This window comes from Oncorhynchus mykiss, chromosome 32 (genome assembly GCF_013265735.2).
Source record: "Oncorhynchus mykiss isolate Arlee chromosome 32, USDA_OmykA_1.1, whole genome shotgun sequence".
Classification (NCBI taxonomy): Eukaryota; Metazoa; Chordata; class Actinopteri; order Salmoniformes; family Salmonidae; genus Oncorhynchus; species Oncorhynchus mykiss.
The window spans coordinates 33,051,464-33,072,256 of record NC_050572.1 but is presented as its reverse complement, the minus strand read 5'-3'; the positions used below and the strand labels follow the sequence as shown (position 1 = coordinate 33,072,256).

Genomic DNA, 20,793 nt, shown 5'->3' with positions numbered 1-20,793 from the left:
TGGCCACAAGCTGAATTAAGTACTGCAGTGCATCTCCTCCTCATGGACTGCACCAGATTTGCCAGTTCTTGCTGTGAGATGCTACCCCACTCTTCCACCAAGGCACCTGCAAGTTCCCGGACATTTCTGGGGGGAATGGCCCTAGACCTCACCCTCTGATCCAACAGGTCCCAGACATGCTCAATGGGATTGAGATCCGGGCTCTTCGCTGGCCATGGCAGAACACTGACATTCCTGTCTTGCAGGAAATCACGCACAGAACGAGCAGTATGGCTGCTGGCATTGTCATGCTGGAGGGTCATGTCAGGTTTAGCCTGCAGGAAGGGTACCACATGAGGGAGGAGGATATGTTCCCTATAACGCACAGTGTTGAGATTGCCTACAATGACAAGAAGCTCAGTCCGATGATGCTATGACACATCGCCTCAGACCATGACGGACCCTCCACCTCGAAATCGATCCCGTTCCAGAGGACAGGCCTCGGTGTAACACTCATTCGTTCGACGATAAACGCGAATCCGACCATCACCCCATGTGAGACAAAACCGCAACGTCAGTGAAGGGCCATTTTTTCCAGTCCTGTCTGGTCCAGCGACAGTGAGTTTGTGCCCATATGCGACGTTGTTGCCGGTGATATCTGGTGAGGACCTGCCTTACAACGGGCCTACAAGCCATCAGTCCAGCCTCTCTCACACAAAATGGCGCTGGAAGAAATGGCAGCAGTTTTACGGGCGCCCAACCAATTGTGCTATTATGTGTTTTTTTCCCTGAGCTAAAGGGTAGAGCTGCCGCTTTCAAGGTTGCGGGACTCTAACCCGGAAGCTTACAAGAAATACTGCTATGCCCTGCGACGAACCATCAAACAGGCAAAGCGTCAATACAGGGCTAAGATTGAATCATACTCGTAATCATACTCATACCGACACTCGTCTTATGTGGCAGGGCTTGCAAACTATTACAGACTACAAAGGGAAGCACAGCCGCGAGCTGCCCAGTGACACGAGCCTACCAGACGAGCTAAATCACTTCTATGCTCACTTCGAGGCAAGCAACACTGAGGCATGCATGAAAGCATCAGCTGTTCCAGGCGACTGTGTGATCACACTCTCCGTAGCCGACGTGAGTAAGACGTTTAAACAGGTCAACATACACACGGGAGGTGTGTTCCGGGCATGTGCTGACCAACTGGCAGGTGTCTTCACTGACATTTTCAACATGTTCCTGATTAAGTCTATAATACCAACATGTTTCAAGCAGACCACCATAGTCCCTGTGCCCAAGAACACAAAGGCAACCTGCGTAAATGACTACAGAGCTATAGCACTCACGTCTGTAGCCATGAAGTGCTTTGAAAGATTGGTAATGGCTCACATCAATACCATTATCCCATAAACCCTAGACCCACTCCAATTTGCATACCGACCAAACAGATCCACAGTTGATGCAATCTCAACAAGCATGGGGAAACAGTGTTAAAACCCTTTACAAGGAAGATCTGTGAAGTTATTTGGATTTTTACAAATTACCTTTGAAAGACAGGGTCCTGAAAAGGGGCCATTTTGTTGTTGTTGCTGAGTTTATATAGGGCAGGTAATCAAGGAGGTGATGGAGTCCAGGTGAGTGTGACCTAGAGGCTGGAGAGGGAGTACACGTGACAAACTGACTGCTATTTTCTCATAGAACAAAACCTGTAAGATCTCCTAAACCTGTGTTAATCTCAGACCTTATTTTCTGAGTTTATTCCAAATCCCTATCATTTTTTCGCACAGGAGAGATTTCCGAGTTCCCAATAGTTTTGAACGCAGCATCTATAAAGAGACCTGGCAGTGTGGTGCCAGGACAACAACTTCTCCCTCATCGTGAGCAAGACAAAGGAGCTGATCATGGACTACAGGAAAAGGAGGTTTGAGCATGCCTCCATTCCTATCGGGGCTATAGTGGAGAAATGTTATGTTCCCTGGTGTCCACATCGCTAAGAACCTATAATGGTTCAAAAACACAGACATAGTCGTGAGGAGGACACGACAACACCTATTCCCCTAAGGAGGCTGAAGAGATTTGTTATGGGGCCTCAGATCCTCAAAAAGTTATACAGCTGCACCATCAAGAGCATCCTGGCTGGTTGCATCACAGCTTGGTATGGAAACTGCTTGGCATCTGAACGCAAGGCGCTACAGAGTGTAGAGCATACGGCCCAGTACATCACCGGGGCCGAGCTCCCTGCCACCCAAGACCTCTTTACCAGGAAGTGTCAGAGGAAGGCCCCAAAAACTGTCAAAGACTCCAGCCACCCAAGTCATAGCCTGTTCTCTCTGTATCGTGGAAATATTTGCTCAATCATATTTCTCAGATACCGGAACTTGTGAATTCAAATAGACTTTATTACAAAGTAACCAGACGAGCTGGCCCATGGACCAACTGTCACCTTCTGACCTTAGTTCCTTTGTTTTGTCTATTGTTTTAATATGGTCAGGGCGTGAGTTGGGTGGGTTGTCTATGTTAGTTTTTCTATGATTTGCTATTTCCGTGTTTGGCCTGGTATGGTTCTCAATCAGAGGCAGCTGTCAATCGTTGTCCCTGATTGAGAACCATATTTAGGGAGCCTGTTTTCTATTGTGTTTTGTGGGTGGTTGTTTTCTGTTGTGTGTCTGCACCAGCCAGAACTGTTTTCGGTCGTTCTCTTTGTTATTTTCGTGTTCATTTAATAAATATGGACACATACCACGCTGCACCTTGCTCTTATTCCACCACCAACGACCAATAAGTACACCAACTGCCAGACTCAGTCTCAGTCCACTCCTTTTATACAGTTTCATGCTTATACAAGTTTCATAGTCCCTCCAGGTTATGCCAATAACCATATCTCCTTGACTTTACTCCACCATTGTTTCCAAATCTAAATTATTTCCTCTAGACAGGGTTTCCCCCCCTCTAGTTCCTTGGATCAATTATATTGGTGGCACGCCTATACATTATTTCCAGAAAATAATAAGTACAGATTACTATAGGCAATTATAAGATTGCTACATGTGTAACGTATGTGAAACGGCTAGCTAGTTAGCGGTGGTGCGCGCTAAATAGCGTTTCAATCGGTGACATCACTTGCTCTGAGACCTTGAAGTAGTGGTTCCCCTTGCTCTGCAACGGCCGCGGCTTTTGTGGAGCGATGGGTAACTGTGGGACTGTATAATGTCTCTTTGTTATTTTTAATGTGTTACTATGTTTCCTTTAGTTTATTTAGCACATTTTTCTTACTTACTTTGAAAAAAAAAACCTGCATTGTTGGTTAAGGGCTCATAAGTAAGAGTTTCCATTTCACTCTACACCTGCTGTATTTGGTGCATGTGACAATCTATTCACAGAGAAGTATCAGGACCATAGACATGAATAAAGCATTTCAGTCTTTGGGTCTGAGAAAAGCCTCATAACAATGTTATTTATTATTTGACATACGAACACTGGTTATAATGACATAATTTGTGAGAAGTCAGTTGTGACAATGTATATTCAGTTTACATGAGTGTTATAACTGTCAATCAGTCAACCTGGGGCGGCAGGTAGCCTAGTTGTTAGCGTGTTGGGCCAGTAACCGAAAGGTTGCTGGATTGAATCCCGATCTGACAAGGTAAAACTCTGTTGTTCTGCCCCTGAACAATGCAGTCATTGTAGGCTGTCATTGTAAATAAGAATTTGTTCTTAACTGACTTGCCTAGTTAAATAAAAAAATAAAAATTAAAGATACAAAAAGACAAACTTAACTAATCAGTCAGCCCTATCTGTCTTGACATCTCCCTTCCTTTCTCTCGCTCTCCCCCATGATATCCAAGTGCATTTGAAAGACAGACTTATTTAAAAGTGTATAAATGTTTCTTAGAATGGAAAAGGTAAGACATGTACCGTGCCATTCAAGAGAACGGTCTTTGGAACAGTATTTGTGCGTGCATTATCCCAAATAACCACCAGGGGTAGCTATCAGACAGCTATTTGCAAGGGAAATCGAAGTTGCTTCTCCACATATCCGGCGAAAAGTGAGAAAGATGGCTACAGAGAGATTCCAAACCTGTCGTCTTTGATTAATGATTGTCATTCTGGATGGAATATAGCGATAGTATCACCCCCTCAAAAATACATTGTGACGGAAAATAACCCCGTCACAGAGGTGGTCATAGTGGTGCGAGCTTGAAAGTCTCTCGTTACAATCTAGTCCATAGCAAGCTAGCTAACGTTAGTTGTGCTGCTAGCCTAGCCACACCGGCCAGCTGTCCTTCAAATTCCTTGGTAAGTAGCAACTAGCTAGGGTAGCTAGTCCCACTAACTAGCTCGACAGCAAGTCACCTTTTTTTGGTACGCTAGCTACACGGATAGCATGACAATAGTGTGACATTACGATTCTACCGGAGTCTGACAGTTTGCTCAATGATGTATATCATTGTGAAAAAAAATAAGTTTAGAAAAGTAGTTCGCTAGTTACGATACAACAAAGGAAGACGTCAATATGCATGAAATGTCAAGGAGAGTGTAATGAGATGTACCTATGTTTGCAACTGCGTTGCTTTGACATGTCACTGTTTTTAGAACAACTAGCTAGCTATCCCAAAACATCTTCCCTTGTTGTGTTTTTACTGCATAATTATTACTATTACCACCTGTGCGCCCAAAGACTTGTCTCAACAGCTGTCAAACTGGGTTGCTCAGTTGTAATGCAATCGACTGCAATCTAACCTATACACAGATCTTCTCACATCAGTCTATGTAGGCCTAATTACCTAAAACTAAATGTAATGTGTTTAACATTTCTCGTCATCTTGCATGCGTTTCTATAGATAGGGGTTTTTAAAACAGAAAATGGTGACTCCAGTCAACATCCAAAACCCCAGTAAGACGTGGGAGCTGAGCTTGTATGAGCTGCACAGGAGCCCACAGGTAATGAATCACGTTCCACATAGAAATACTTACATGTATCTAGGTGAGAAGTGATATAACAGCATTGTATTGCATTCACAAAAACAGTTCGATCCTTTTTATAGTTTCTCAGTTAACAAACATTGGTGTGAGGAACAGTGGAATCATTGATTTTGTGCACTTGAAACCAGGCCATGGCCAATCAGGTTAAAGCTGACCCTTGAAGGACATAGATGACCCATAGTTACCTGTATTGCCTGACACATTCCCCTCCCTGCCTGTAGGAGGCAATCATGGATAGCACAGAGATAGCAGTGTCCCCCAGGAGCCTCCACAGTGAGCTGATGTGCCCCATCTGTCTGGACATGCTGAAGAACACCATGACCACCAAGGAGTGCCTGCACCGCTTCTGCTCCGACTGCATCGTCACTGCACTCCGATCAGGGTGAGGGACACACACACAGCTGTGACGATTTGAGGATGACCCTTCATTCTCTACTCTGGAGTGTGCGCCAGTTTAAATCTGAAGAGAACCTCCATATTAAAAGGTTATAAAATGAAAGCTTATCTTTAACTCTCTCTCATTCCTCTCCTCAGGAACAAGGAATGCCCCACGTGCCGAAAGAAGCTGGTGTCGAGACGCTCATTGCGCCGTGACTCCAACTTCGACGCCCTCATCTCAAAGATCTACCCCAGCCGGGACGAGTACGAGGCCCACCAGGACCGGGCGCTGGAGAGACTCAACCAACAGCACAACAATCGGATACTCAGCTCCAGCATCGAGGAGGGGCTACGCATGCAGGCACTTCACAGGTAGGATGAGAGGGGATGGGGAGTAGGGTGAAATCCCAGCGGAAAGACTCTTGGAATCAGGAGAGTTGTCAGACCTAGTATGTAGACAAACGAACAGCACAAGTCAGGGAAAGTTCCTCCTTTGAGTATTGGAAGTGTAAAATGGCCTCTCGCACTCTGCTCACCCATGATCCCCTAGAGCCCAGCGAGTGCGCAAACCGGCGCAGGAGAGTGACAACACAACCTTCAGTGGTGGCGAGGACAACGGGGACACACGGTCACATCTCTCCCACGATTCCGCTCCCTCCCATGTGCTCCCCCCCCCCCCTGAGGCTGGGCACACCCGGAACCCCAAGCGGCCCAGAGAATCGGACGGGTCGGTCCCGGAGGTGGATGGGGGCAGCCCTGCGCCACCAGTCCGCCGCCACAAAGAGAGCCCCGGCTCCGAGATTGAGCTGGTGTTCCGCCCACATCCCCTGCTGGTTAACACACAGGACTACAGCCAGACCAGGTGAGGGTTCTGTGGGGAGGTGTTGTTTCACTTCTCAAATGATGGAAATTTCAATTCGGAATGTGTTCTTGAACGGTCTTTGGTTTTTATTGACACCCATTCCTCTCAGGTATGTGAAGACCACAGCCAATGCAACAGTGGACCACCTGTCTAAGTACCTGGCTCTACGTATCGCTCTGGAGGACAGACAAAGAGACAGCCAATCAGATGCAGGGACAGAGAAAGAGGGGGGTGCTAAAGGAGGGAACGCAGCAGCAGAAGGGGCCAGCCTGAAGAATATCAGTGAGAAACAATACACCATCTACATTCCCACATCAGGGGGCCAGTTCTCTGTGAGTACACAAGCTTATCAGTCATCTTTTTTCAGGGTGGTGGGAGCTATTATCAGTGAATTAATTTAAATGCACCCCTCATCTGTCCTTTTTATCTCCTATTATACTTTCATCTGCATCCATTGCTTTGACTTGTACCTCTGGCCCACTTTTCTTTTGTTCTCTCTACCTCAGACTCTCAACGGCTCCCTGACTCTGGAGCTGGTAAATGAGAAGTACTGGAAGGTCAGAAAGCCTCTGGAGCTCTACTATGCCCCCACCAAGGACCAACAGCTTCAACCATCACAGCCAAAGTCCCCACAGCCCAAAGAGGTGTGAGGAGCCCCCCCTCTTCAGCCTTTATCACTCCCTCTGACCATGTGTCAGAGACTAAGAGTTGTGTGCTGTGTGTAGCTGCTTCGAAGGTAGTCATTGGGAACATTCCTTAAATTGCCGGGCTCAACATTCTGTTTTCCGTAGCTTCAAATCAAACGAGTGTAAAGTTTAGAATTCCTACAAAACAGATCTGATTCATTGTTGATAGAAGGGTTGACTTGGACTGGCACACACCAGACAACATACGTAGTCCGGCCTTAAGTATTGATGCTTGGCATTGCACCAAAACGGCTGATACATTTCAGAACCGTGTGATTTTTCATTGTAAGATTAACCTTGAGACTTGGGATGACTAGAGGTCATGAAGGATGGATTGTTATGCAAGAATACTGCAATATAGCATCAAGACCTTTCTATATGGAAATTTAATGTCAAGTAGTAACTGTATCCTTAACTTACGACCATAGGGCTAGTTAACTTTCACGTTATCAAGACTTACCTGATTGATGCACTTTGTTCTTCTGGCATGGGTTGTCTTTGTACAATTAAAGCAATATCACACTTAGCACTTTTACTCAGTTTATATATTGCAATCACTCTTGATGTTTCAGCCTTAGATCAAGTCAGCACAATGATTGCATTGGTACTGTGGTGTCACAGGATTGAGTCAATGAAACTTGGTTGCATGTTGAGGGTGAACAGTGTAGCACGCTTTTCTACATGCAACCTGTAATTTTAATAGTAACTGAACTTGAGCTCCTCCTAGGACTCATGACCAATTCTTCAAAATCATACCACAATGTATATGAACAGGTATAGTACACTTTAAAAAGTTTACCCTGGTTTCTCCCCAATTTCGAGGTATCCAATTGTTTTTAGTAGCTACTATCTTGTCTCAATGCTACAACTCCCGTATGGGCTCGGGAGAGACAAAGGTTGAAAGTCACGCGTCCGATACACAACCCAACCAAGCCGCACTGCTTCTTAACACGGCGCTCATCCAACCCGGAAGCCAGACGCACCAATGTGTCAGAGGAAACACCATGCACCTGGCAACCTTGGTTAGCGCGCACTGCGCCCGGCCCGCCACAGGAGTCCCCTCCCTAACCCGGATGCTAGGCCAATTGTGCGTCGCCCCACGGACCTCCCAGTCGCGGCCGGTTACGACAGAGCCTGGGCGCGAACCCAGAGTCTCTGGTGGCACAGCTGGCGCTGTACACACCCTTTCAAATCCTGGAATTGTCTGTTTACAGTGCTCGTTCAGTCCCCTCTTAAGAGATCCATTCAGACTTGGGCACAACATTGCGGGACATTTAGAGGCATGTCAATTTCTGACATGGTAAAATAAGGAGTCACAAATTTCTTTCATGACATTACCACAACCTTTCCCTAAAGAATGCAGCCCGGGTGAGTGAAATCTCTGGCCAATAAGTTACAACTACCTACATGGGCACAAAGAAAGCCTAAAGTGCTGCTGAACTCGAGGCCCTGATCTGAGTAGACTACGCAACAACCGCACCAAAACAACTCAGTATGAAGAGATGAGCAAACAATCAAATATGAACTGTGCATTTATTGACACATGGGGAGCAGGGAGACTTTACTTCTTCTTGGACACACCAACAGTGCGACCACGACGACCGGTGGTCTTCGTGTGCTGGCCACGCACACGCAGACTGAAATAGGGGCAGGAAAAAGTCATTAAATGTATCCAGAATGTCAACATGTAAGACAAATCCCATCCTAATGGAATTTAGTAGTCGTCATAGGACAAAATTATTTGATCACACCGACAGCAGATGTTGACAAATGTGCTGACCATTATATCATAATTGGTATGCTTACAATCACTTAAGGAACTTGTGCTACAGTTACTGCAATTGACTACAAAATAAGTTGCTTAAATGTCTCCTTGATACACAGCAGTACAGAGATCAAGCTAAGCATAGTTTAGGATCAGCTTTTACATAGAACATATTCAAAGCCTATTCTCTAGTGAAAGTGCTTTAGTCCAGTATGCACAAAATGTTAGGAAACTACTGTCCAAATACAGGAATTGAACTCAGCCAACAAACTTGTTTTCATGTGCCTTCAAAACAACCCAGAACTAAGCAGTATGCACCTGGAAACAGGCCTTTGGCGGAGCATTGGGATTTGCCCATAAAATATTTAGTAATTAAAATACAGAAAACAGCCATGCAATATAGCTGGACATCAGAAAAGCGCTTACCCCCAGAAGTGCCTGAGTCCACGGTGAGCCCTTATCTTCTTCAACCTCTCAAGATCCTCTCTCAGCTTGTTGTCCAGACCATTAGCAAGGACCTATAAACATACAAATATAATTGTACGGTTGGATTATTGGGAGACAATTGTACATTTAGCTTTCAGAAATATGACTTAATTTGGATTAACTGCGCCACGAAGACAAAGGGTTACTTTAACTAGCCAATATCAATGTGACGGCAACACAAGCTCAAGTAGTTTAGTTCCAATTTTGGAAAGAAGTCAGACATCTCAAGTCTGCTGCAGTTACGTACCTGGCTGTACTTGCCATCCTTTACGTCCTTCTGTCTGTTGAGAAACCAGTCAGGGATTTTGTATTGGCGAGGATTCTGCATAATTGTTACCACCCTCTCAACCTGTGGACAAATACATCCACTCAGATGTAAAGCAGGCAGAGTTCACAGATGACTCATTGAGTGACACAAGGAGATCCATGAAAGGAGTGTAAGGCCAGGATTAAAATCCAACACCCTGTGATTTATTTGAATTCCAGCCTCAGCTCCTCTGGCTGAGTTTATACAGGCAGTTAAATTCTGACCTTTGTTTGCGAACCGATCTTTTGACCAATCAGGTCAGCTCTGAAAAATATGATGTGATTGGTCAAAAGACCACCAAAAAAAATCATCAAGATTGGGCTTCCGGTCTAAACGCAGCCTATGATGCATCCAGCTTTCATGTTTAGGTAAATGATATGTCCACAACTGCCCCATACAGTCCTCTCACCTCATCATCAGTAAGTTCTCCAGCCCTCTTGCTGAGGTCGATATCAGCCTTCCTCAGGACAACATGGGCATATCGCCTGCCAACACCCTGTGAAGGAAATATACATGAACCTTTACTGTAGGTCTTAGTCCCACATTAGCCAACTGTGTAGTCATCTCTACATAGCCCTGAGAAAGTCATTCTTAACAAGCATAGCTACCTTGATGGCTGTGATGGCGAAGGCAATCTTCCTCCTACCATCAATGTTCGTGTTGAGAACACGAAGAATGTGCTGGAACTTCTCAGGAATGACCAGAGACTGCAGAGAAAAGACAAAACAGGGTCAATAGCGATTCACTTAGCTATGTAACGTTAGCAAGTTAGCTACATCGTTGCCTCATGAGGCCTGGCAGTGGCCTTTCTTGCCAGCCAGCAAACAGTGTGACTGTACTAACAATTTGTATTTCCACAACTAAGGCCGTGAATTAACACCTAGTTTCAAAATCTTGAGTTCAAATATCAGTCGCCACCTGGTCAGCTTGCTACCGTAGTGACGAGGACTGACGTTGTCTAATGCTACCGAGTTAACGTTAGCAGCAATGAGACCAGCTTACCATGGACGGTTGAAAACAGTATAGCTTATAATAACAACCACCAGCCCAAAGTATGTGAAACGGAGGTTTACAACAACCTATTAAGAAAACACATAAAGCCTATATTGACAAAAGCTGTACTTCCTGCAGCGTAGTGTCGGCGCGAAATAGGTATTTCAGCATAGGGAGTTAGCTGAACATTTGCGTCAATCTATGCAACTTCAATATGATAAATAAAGGATAAAAGTTCTCAAGCACAATGATAGCAATAGTATCATAGTCGTCCTATTTTCAGAATGTCCCTAACAGTGACGATGAATGCAGATATTGACAATAATTTTGGTAACCCAATTCGGCACTTACCATCTTGGAAGCAGGTTCCGTTCAAAGAGGAAATTCCGAGACTCTCGCGATGGCTTTTGCCTTCGTTTCGCGAGTTCCCTGAGGAAGTGATTACGTCGGAATAACTTGTTCGTCTAGGAACATGAACCGACATTAAATAGCTTTTTAAACAATATACAAATTAATACAATATATATTACATTTAAAACAGTCTATATTTGTATAGTAATTGTGTTCGACATATACATACATTTATTTTAAACAGATTTCAAAATGATCTTTTCTAATCGTTTTTACTCAGGTATCCCGGGGACATTAGGAAATAGCACACTACGTTTGTGTCAATTTTAAAAATTATTTTCAGGCTATGGTGGAGGGAGCAGTGACTATAGCTGTGTTCGATGTAAACATAGCTGGCAACTCGACGGCGAATGTCATGTCATATTTACAAGATGAGGTGACGTTCGATAATGTTTCTGGAATAGCAGATATATTTATGATAACTTGAATGTTCTGACTTCTGTTGCTCTCTGTGTTCTGCTCTCTGTGTTCTTTACATCGACAACACCAGTATAATTTAACGTTAGTTAGCCAGCTAGCTTGATCTTCCTACATCCTGGCCATCTGATCTGTCTAGCTATGGAATCTAGCTACCGTTATCCATCTCTAATCAGCTATATTTCAGATGATTTAGATTAACTTTAGTATTTGTTGTCGTTTTGCCTTATTGTTGTGTTTGTATCAGATGCAAGGCTAGCTAGCCAGAGTCACTGATTGCTTGTTAGCAAGTTAAAAGCTCTGGTCGATTGCGTTGTTCCTGCACCACAACTAGCATGGTCCCTGCTAAGGTGACTCACACCTCAGAAGTCCCCTCTGGCCCCAAATCAGAGTAGGTCAGAGCCCGATACTTTTTTGGGGCCAGGCCTCAGAGGTGGGAACATAAAAAGCACCTGTCTAAAACCTGCAATTCTTTACTCCCATGAATGGAGTCAGTTAGCTAACTAATTGAATTGTTATATCTTCTTTTACATAGTACACCAAAGCCATGTTGACTTACTGTCATTCTGCAACAGATGCAGCCTGACACAGATGCCATGGCCCCTCTCACCCTGGGGGACTTGGACTTGACCACAGACGAGTTCATCTTGGATGAAGTGGATAGTAAGTCCTTCAGCAATATTGTCTTTTGAATTAAGTATTGGTCCTATCATAAGGTCAAATTGGTTCATAACCAAATAGTAATTTAGCTAATTAGTTCAGTGTTTTGGATAAATGTAAGAACCAACCTTTATGGGGATTAAACCCCCCCCCTCCCCCAGTTCACATACAAGCTAATCTGGAAGATGACTTGGTGAAGGAGGCACTGAAAACGGTAAGACCATGATTTAATGGCTGCACTATGCATTTCCCTAAACATCAACACATTTACAGTTTCAATTTTATTTCCTGTTAGTTTTCATTTAATATATTGTATATAAGGCTACATTCCTGCAACTGATGGCTTCCTTTCATCTGAATCTCTGTTTCTTTCAGGGTGTTGACCTCAGGCATTACTCTAAACAGGTGGAAGGTGAACTCCAACGAATTGAACAAGCTTCCATCAAAGACTGTATCCATTCATGTATTAATGTTTTGAATGGTTGTGTGAAAGAATTAGTGCATTGTTTATGGTAATTCCTGATAGCTTCAGTAGTTCAACCTGATAGGTAATCCTTGACCAAGTTTGTGTCAGATATCAAGGAAAGCCAGAACATTGCCTCTCTGCACAACCAGATCACAGCCTGTGACTCCATACTGGAGGTGAGTGGATGATGCCCTCAATCAAAAGTATCAAGTGGCTTCATAAGTCCATTCTAAATGGATCCTCATTTTTGCATGTGCAGGGTCTGAAAGAATGCTTTTACAATTTTCTATGTAAAAATATACAATGAAGCCAATGATAAATCTCTTTCCTCCCCTCTCTCTCGCCCCCCCCCCCCCTCTCTATCCTCCCCTCTCTCTTTCTTCAGCGAATGGAGGGCATGCTGAGCGGCTTCCAGAGTGACCTCTCGTCCATCAGCAGTGAGATCCAGACTCTGCAGCAGCAGTCGGTCAGCATGAGCGTGCGGCTGAAGAACAGGCAGGCCGTACACAGCCACCTCAGCCAACTGGTGGATGAGCTGGTGGTGCCCGGAGCTATGATCCAGTAAGGGCGTGTGTGTTTGTGTTGTATGCAGATTTGTAATCTGATAGATATGGATAGAAAGAGGTTAGGGAGCACATGTCATATGGATTTCTGTTATGAGAAATTTACTTGACAGAGTCTCTATGATGTTGTAAGTGGTCCTATGGGGAAGCATGTATTCTAATAATTGTTCCCGACATTCTGTCCGACTGCAGGGTAATCGTGGATAGCCCGGTTACGGAGCAGGAGTTCCTTGAGCAGCTCCATGAGCTCAACAACAAGATCAATTTTGCCAAAGAGCTCAGCTTCAGGGAGACTTTGGCCTGCTCTGACATCCAGGACATCGTGGACCACCTCAAAATCAAGGTGAAAATACACGGAGGAAGAGAGAGAGAGAATGGGATAGGAGAAGGAGAAATAAGTGAGGAATAATCGTGTGGAAGGTAATTGAGCAAAGGTATTGTGTATAAAATGGTCTTATTTTGTTCCACAGGCTGTCACAAAGATCAGAGAATTTATCCTGCAGAAGATTTATTCCTTCAGAAAGCCCATGACCAACTATCAAATCCCCCAGAACACTCTCCTTAAGTACAGGTAATAACGGGCTGATTCCTTGTTTCAAAACCATCCACATGTTTGGATACTGTAAAACAGACTAAAAAGCACCACCACAATCATGTATCTACAAAAATCGAACTTTTTTTCTTCGTACTTTAGCTTTTTCTATCAGTTCCTCTTGGCAAATGAAAGGACAGTAGCTAAGGAGATCAGGGATGTGTACGTGGACACCATGAGTAAGATCTATTACAGCTACTTCAAGTCCTACAGCGGCAGGCTGCTCAAAGTACAGGTGAGTGAATGACAAGGTGCTAAATCAAAACAAATGTTAATGATCGTGCCTACCTATTTTGCAGATGTTATTGGTCGTGCCTACCTATTTTGCAGATGTTATTGGTCGTGCCTACCTATTTTGCAGATGTTATTGGTCGTGCCTACCTATTTTGCAGATGTTATTGGTCGTGCCTACCTATTTTGCAGATGTTATTGGTCGTGCCTACCTATTTTGCAGATGTTATTGGTCGTGCCTACCTATTTTGCAGATGTTATTGGTCGTGCCTACCTATTTTGCAGATGTTATTGGTCGTGCCTACCAATTTTGCAGATGTTATTGGTCGTGCCTACCTATTTTGCAGATGTTATTGGTCGTGCCTACCTATTTTGCAGATGTTATTGGTCGTGCCTACCTATTTTGCAGATGTTATTGGTCGTGCCTACCTATTTTGCAGATGTTATTGGTCGTGCCTACCTATTTTGCAGATGTTATTGGTCGTGCCTACCTATTTTGCAGATGTTATTGGTCGTGCCTACCTATTTTGCAGATGTTATTGGTCGTGCCTACCTATTTTGCAGATGTTATTGGTCGTGCCTACCTATTTTGCAGATGTTATTGGTCGTGCCTACCTATTTTGCAGATGTTATTGGTCGTGCCTACCTATTTTGCAGATGTTATTGGTCGTGCCTACCTATTTTGCAGATGTTATTGGTCATGCCTACCTATTTTGCAGATGTTATTGGTCGTGCCTACCTATTTTGCAGATGTTATTGGTCGTGCCTACCTATTTTGCAGATGTTATTGGTCGTGCCTACCTATTTTGCAGATGTTATTGCAGGTGCAGTGAAATGATTATGTTTCTAACTCCAACAGTGCAGCAATTCCTAACAATACACACAAATCCCCCAAAATAAAGATATTAAGAAATATCAGAATGAGCCATGTCAAAGTCTGAAGGAGAAAAGGAGTAAAAAAAGACGTCTCTTGGTTTATAGGCTCAATATAACTTAATTCAGGTTGTTACTTTAAATTGTTCTGGAAAGGAATCCTGTTTCAAAATGTCACTATAACTTACAGTAGGGGGGGCTATGTTGTGTTTGATGGTACAACAATTTCAACGGTGTTTGATTATCAAATCAGTGAATTAGCAGATCATATTTAATACTGTTCTCGTAATATCTTGCTTTGTCTCTTTCTGTTGACAAGTATGAGGAGGTGGCAGACAAAGATGACCTGATGGGAGTGGAAGACACGGCCAAGAAAGGTTTCTTCTCCAAGCCCTCCCTGAAGAGCAGGAACACCATCTTCACCCTGGGCCAGCGGGGGGCCGTGCTGAGCCCTGCCGAGCTGGAGGGGCCCATCCTTATCCCCCACACTGCCCAGAGAGGGGACTGCAGGGTGAGGCCACTGGCAGTGTTGTACAACCTAAATCAGACCACCCAAGCTATACCATATACTACCGCACAAGTGTAACAGACATTTTGAATTAAATTACTCTACCTTATTATAAGACGTTAGGTACTACTTTGAAATCTATTTGAACATGCAGAGTGTACGGTTGTGAGGCGAGACACCAAGCCAACTGTAAACGTGTAGATATCGTTAAGCTGTACTGCTCCAATACACCAGTGCTTCTCTCACTACCTCCTTGTCACCACACTCATCTCAGAGGAATGTACAGAGGCAGTTATAATATTAACATTCATGTGATTATCAAGTCACCCAACTAACCTTCTTCCTCCTCTCTCAGTATCCCTATGAGACGCTGTTCCGCAGTCAGCACTACGCCCTCTTGGACAATGGCTGTCGAGAGTTCCTCTTCCTGTCTGACTTCTTCATGGTGGCTGGAAACTCTGCGCTGGACCTCTTCAACAGCGTCATGGGAAAGACTCTCAGCTTGTTCCTGGTACGATAATACTTCTCATACATTGCTGTAAAAAAAAAAATGGTAAAGGCATAACCCAGCAGGTAACAGTGGAGTCCTTCTTTTTGGAAAATGATGGTCTCTAATTATGATATGACTCTTTCTCTATCATGCCTATACCCACCTCTCTCTCCCTCCCTCCTTTCCCCTGCAGAAGAGCATGTCCACCTATGTATCGGATTGCTACGACAGCATCGCTGTGTTTCTGTGTATCCACATCATCCTGCGTTTCAGAGCCATCACAACCAAGAGGGCCATCCCAGCCCTGGACAAGTCAGTAACAATCTCTGTGCAAATACTCCATGACACCCTCCTGGGCTTCTCACGCACAACAGTGTCTATCTAGGGTTTACCGAGAATGGTGCGACAAACAAAAAACATCCAGTCAGCGGCAGCCCTGTGGGTGAAAACATGTCGTTGATGAGAGGTCATTCCTGATATGAAAATCAAATATTCATGTCAATGTATTTGGTACAGATCTGTTCAAAGAAAACAACCTCACTAGGGTAGGGGGCACTATTTTCACCTCCGGATGAAAAGCGTGCCCAAAGTAAACTGCCTGTTACTCAGGCCCAGAAGCTAGGATATGCATATAATTGGTGGATTTGGATAAAAAACACTCTAAAGTTCCCACAACTGTTAAAATAATGTCTGAGTATAATATAACTGATATGGCAGGTGAAAACCTGAGAAAAATCCATCCAGGAAGTGGGATTTTTTAAATGTTTGTAGTTATCCATTGACTGCCTATACAGTATCCAATGACTTAGGACTCAGATTGCACTTTCTATGGCTTCCACTAGATGTCAACAGTCTTTAGAAATGGTTTCAGGCTTGTATTCCAAAAATGAGGGAGTAAGACCACTGAGTGAGTGGACCCTGGTAAGTCCCAGAGCTGTTTCTGTGCGCGACCGAGAAAGCGCCTTTCTTGTTTTTCTTTGATATTGACGAAGCTATTGTCCGGTTGAAATATAATAGATTATTATGACTAAAAACATGTTTCTAAGAACTTTACTGATACTTTTGGGATTTTTCGTCTGCCTGTTGTGACTGCCTTTGAGCCAATGGATTACTGAACAAAACGTGCCAACAAAACGGAGGTTTTTGGATATAAAGAGGGACTTTATTGAACAAAATGAAAATTGATTGTGTAACTGGGAGTCTTGTGAGTGCAACCATATGAAGATGATCAAATGAAGATAATCGCATGGTATGCTTTAGCCGTAAAGCCTTTTTGAAATCTGACACAACGGTTGGATTAACAAGAAGGTTATCTTTAAGCCGATGTATAACACTTGTATGTTTTATGAATTTTTATTATGAGTATTTCTGTTTTTTCACCGGATGTTGGCCAGGTGGGACGGTAGTGTCCCACATACCCTAGAGAGGTTAAAAGAAAACACATCTTAACTCAGAATCGATCCTTGATGCACATTTTCATAGGTCTATTATGTATTTGTTTCTCCGTGGGGTGCCAGGTACTGGGAGGCAGTGCTGGAGCTGCTGTGGCCCAGGTTTGAGCTCATCCTGGAGATGAACATTCAGAGCATCTGCAACACGGACCCCCAGAAACTGGGCGTGTTGGACACCAGACCACACTATGTATGAACACAGACACGTTTTTGACGTATTTCATGTATCAGTGTCTAATAATACCAGACAGTTGTTGACACCAGTTGTGTTCATGTTTCAGATCACACGTAGATACGCAGAGTTCTCTTCTGCCATTGTTAGCATTAACCAGACATTCACCAGCGAGCGAACCCACACCCTCCTTGGTCAACTGCAGGTGCACAACTAAACAACAATAAAAACAGTAAAATAGTATAAATAGTGGGGATCCTACAATTAGCATGAACATTTGAAATAGTGTTTTGTGTGATTGATATAGCTACCACTGGTATTTTCAGGTTGAAGTGGAGAACTTTGTCCTGAAGATGGCTGCAGAATTCCCTTCACGCAGGGACCAGCTCATCTTCCTCATCAACAACTACGACATGATGCTCAATGTCCTCATGGTGAGAATAACCAGTGTAAAACATGAACGATTAACTTATTACCCACCTGAAATGACTCCTTTGTTCAGTTATTTACATTTAAGTCATTTAGTAGACGCTCTTATCCAAAGCGACTTACAGGAGCAATTATGGTTAAGTGCTGTCAAGAGATGTTTCACCTAGTCGGCTCCGGGATTCGAACCAGGTACCTTTTGGTTACTGGCCCAACGCTCTTAACCGCTAGGCTAAGTCTTCTGTATATACAGAATTAGAAGATGTCATGCTGTTTTCCTCTCTATGTCATAGGAGAGGGCAGCCGATGACAGTAAAGAGGTTGAGGGCTTCCAGCAGCTCCTCCAGGCCAGGAGCCAGGTAAAAATGCACAGGGATTCTGGGAAATGTAGTTTTGTCATGTGTGTCAGATTCACAGATAATCAGGGTTTACTAATCAAATGAAACATTCCCATCTTTCTTTTTCCTTTCATCAGGAGTTTATTGAGGAGATTCTGTCCTCCCCCTTTGGTGGCATGATAGCGTTTGTGAAGGCGAGCGAGGCGTTGATAGAGAAAGGCCAGCTGGATAGACTGAAGAATGATGAAGGTGAGTAGGGAGAAAATATTCAGACCTTTTGATAATTTAATTGTTTTCAGAATGTGCCCTTGTCTTTTTCACTGTAACCTTCTTTCTCCTACTTTCTTCCTGTCCTGACTTGTTCTTTATTTACAGCTACTGTTTGGACCGTTTGTTTCTACTCTCCTGTGACATCTCTCGTTGTTTGACTTTTTACCCTAACGATTGTCTTGCATTTCTCCCACACATTTTCAAACCCTTCTTCCCCTCTCTTCTTGCATCCGCTCTCACCTACCTCCCATCCCTAAACTCATATTGTTCTCTTCTTCGCCCCCTCTCCCCCTCCCCCCTTTCTCAAACCCTCTTTTTCTTTCTTCTCTCTCAGCCCAAATCACCCAGCTAATCAGGGGGTTTACCAGCACATGGAAACAGTCTGTGGAAGCTCTGAGTCAGGATGTCATGAGATCCTTCACCAACTTCAAGAACGGCACTGGTATCATTCAGGTACTGCCTTCCTCTATGCTTTTCTAACAGATGCATTTCATCTAAACAATGAATATTAATGTACAGTATGTAGTTAGAGTATGCAGAAGTTTTGCCTCAAGGGGTGCTCTTGAGCCAAAAGGGGTCCCTTAAATTGACATAAATATTTTTCATTTTAAGATGTATCAACTATGAGCCATGGGCTGTTACGAGTTCATTTTTCCTTCCGAAGCTTTTCATTCAACTTGAGATTTTCTACTCCTGTCCTCCTATCCTCCAGGGGGCACTCACCCAGCTCATCCAGTACTACCATGGCTTCCACAAGGTGCTGTCCCAGCCCACCTTCCGCAGCCTGGCCGTGCGCTCGGAGCTCATCAACCTGCACCACCTCATGGTCGAGGTCAAGAAACACAAGCCCAACTTCTAACTGGACACTTCCAAGGGTAGAGACTGGGGATGTGATGGATTAAATGAAGATGCTCAAAATCAGACATGGCCTGATTGGAAACAAGTAGAAGAGTATATCCCTTTGCTTGTGGCATCGCTCCACTGATTAAGGACAGTGTATTGCACGTGGGATCCTGTTGTTTGTGATTTGACATTGTATCAATGTCAATAGGTAAGGCCTTGTGTGAAACTGCTACTTTTTTATCATGGGTGCTTGGTTCTTTTCTTTCAGGGAGGGGATAGGGGGATGAAGAGACAGAAATGGGATATGGGAAGGTTCAGTGGTTATATGGATTGACAGGAGAGATCACAGAAATCAAAGGCTGTAAGAAGAAATATAGTAGATGGTATTTTCCAGACAGGGTTGCACAACTCAGGCCCTCAAGTTGGTGCTGGTATTCATTTCTCCCTAGCACATAACTGATCAATTACTTTCCCAGGTAGAATCCAGTCTTTGGATTCACAGTCACACCCACAGTCTTATGATTGTGAGAGGGAGGAGCAAGAGGTAGAGGTATCATTGAAGTTCAGTGTGAAAAGGAAAAGAGTGGTATCTCCCAGGCCCTTGTTCTGTGTTCTCATACATGTACACTGAACAAAAATATAAACGCTACATGTAAAGTGTTGGTCCCAAGTTTCATGAGCTGAAATAAAAAAAATCTATTAATTTACCATACGCACAAAACGCTTTTTTCTCAAATGTTGTGCTCAAATTTACTTGTACCCCTGTTAGTGAGTATTTCTCCTTTGCCAAGAAGCTGAATAAACAGCATGATCCTTACACAGGTGTGTGCACCTTGTGATGGGACAATCAAAGGCTGCACTAAAATGTGCAGTTGTCACAACACAATGCCACAGATGTCTCAAGTTTTGCAGGAGCGTGCAATGGGCATACTGACTGTAGGAATATCCACCAGATCTGTTGCCAGAGAATTTAATGTTAATTTCTCTACCATAAGCCGCCTCCAAAGTTGTTTTTGAGAATTTGGCAGAACGTCCAAGGAGCCTCAACTGCAGACCGCTTGTATGGCGTTGTGTGGGTGAGCAGTTTGCTGTTGTCAGCTTTGTGAACAGAGTGCCCCATGGTGGCTGTGGGGTTATAGTATGGGCAGGCATTAGCTATGGGCAGGCATTAGCTGTCATGCCAGTGGACCTCAGCATCCTCACCAGACATGTCACCCATTGAGCATGTTTTGGATGCTCTGGATTGATGTATACGACAGCTTGTTCCAGTTCCCGCCAATATCCAGCAACTTCGCACAGCCATTGAAGAGGAGTGGGACAACATTCCACAGGCCACAATCAACAGCCTGATTAACTATGCGAAGGAGATAAGCGCAGCATGATGCAAATGGTGGTCACACCAGATACTGACTGGTTTTCTAATCCGTGCCCCTACCCTTTTTTTTAAAGGTATCTTTGACCAACAGATAGATGCATGTATGTATTCCCAATCATGTGAAATCCATAGATGAGGGCCTAATGAATGTATTTAAATTGACTGATTTCCTTATGAACTGTAACTCAGTAATATCTTTGAAATTGTTGCATTTATATTTTTGTTCAGTAATAAATATATATATATATATATATATATATATATA

The 20,793-nt window shown here is 43.8% G+C and overlaps 3 protein-coding genes and 1 long non-coding RNA gene across 7 annotated transcripts; 2 read left to right on the top strand and 2 right to left on the bottom strand.

The window, feature by feature from the left end:
• Positions 1-4,001: 4,001 nt before the first annotated feature.
• LOC110488338 (E3 ubiquitin-protein ligase RING2-A) lies at positions 4,002-7,417 on the top strand. Its single transcript, XM_021560549.2, has 7 exons — positions 4,002-4,278; positions 4,824-4,923; positions 5,187-5,347; positions 5,500-5,715; positions 5,894-6,205; positions 6,315-6,537; positions 6,712-7,417. Exons 2-7 carry the CDS (start codon positions 4,846-4,848, stop codon positions 6,853-6,855), a joined length of 1,134 nt encoding a protein of 377 aa, XP_021416224.2. The 5' UTR covers positions 4,002-4,278; positions 4,824-4,845; the 3' UTR covers positions 6,856-7,417.
• A 990-nt stretch (positions 7,418-8,407) lies between these two features.
• Positions 8,408-10,915, bottom strand: LOC110488339 (40S ribosomal protein S18). Its single transcript, XM_021560550.2, has 6 exons — positions 10,794-10,915; positions 10,058-10,156; positions 9,859-9,945; positions 9,390-9,491; positions 9,083-9,174; positions 8,408-8,528 (listed from the first exon to the last, which is right to left on the bottom strand). The coding sequence occupies exons 1-6, from the start codon at positions 10,794-10,796 to the stop codon at positions 8,453-8,455; spliced, it is 459 nt and encodes a 152-aa protein (XP_021416225.1). The 5' UTR covers positions 10,797-10,915; the 3' UTR covers positions 8,408-8,452.
• Positions 10,916-10,992: 77 nt separating this feature from the next.
• On the top strand, positions 10,993-19,860 carry LOC110488337 (vacuolar protein sorting-associated protein 52 homolog). 4 transcript variants are annotated; one of them, XM_036971620.1, is made up of 19 exons: positions 10,993-11,229; positions 11,846-11,933; positions 12,092-12,144; positions 12,306-12,381; positions 12,505-12,572; positions 12,782-12,957; positions 13,152-13,302; positions 13,430-13,530; positions 13,654-13,786; positions 14,975-15,166; positions 15,519-15,674; positions 15,847-15,965; positions 17,171-17,294; positions 17,386-17,481; positions 17,603-17,710; positions 17,996-18,061; positions 18,178-18,289; positions 18,645-18,763; positions 19,023-19,860. In XM_036971620.1, the coding sequence occupies exons 1-19, from the start codon at positions 11,140-11,142 to the stop codon at positions 19,167-19,169; spliced, it is 2,175 nt and encodes a 724-aa protein (XP_036827515.1). In that variant the 5' UTR covers positions 10,993-11,139; the 3' UTR covers positions 19,170-19,860. The 4 variants fall into 4 exon arrangements, with proteins under 4 accessions (XP_036827515.1, XP_036827516.1, XP_036827517.1 ...); XM_036971621.1 differs by having other exon boundaries at positions 11,024-11,229; positions 11,806-11,933; XM_036971622.1 differs by lacking the exon at positions 12,092-12,144 and having other exon boundaries at positions 11,024-11,229; positions 12,336-12,381.
• Positions 15,118-15,958, bottom strand: LOC118946511. Its single transcript, XR_005041386.1, has 3 exons — positions 15,817-15,958; positions 15,500-15,699; positions 15,118-15,193 (listed from the first exon to the last, which is right to left on the bottom strand). It is a non-coding gene; the product is annotated as an uncharacterized LOC118946511 (long non-coding RNA).
• Positions 19,861-20,793: the final 933 nt, after the last annotated feature.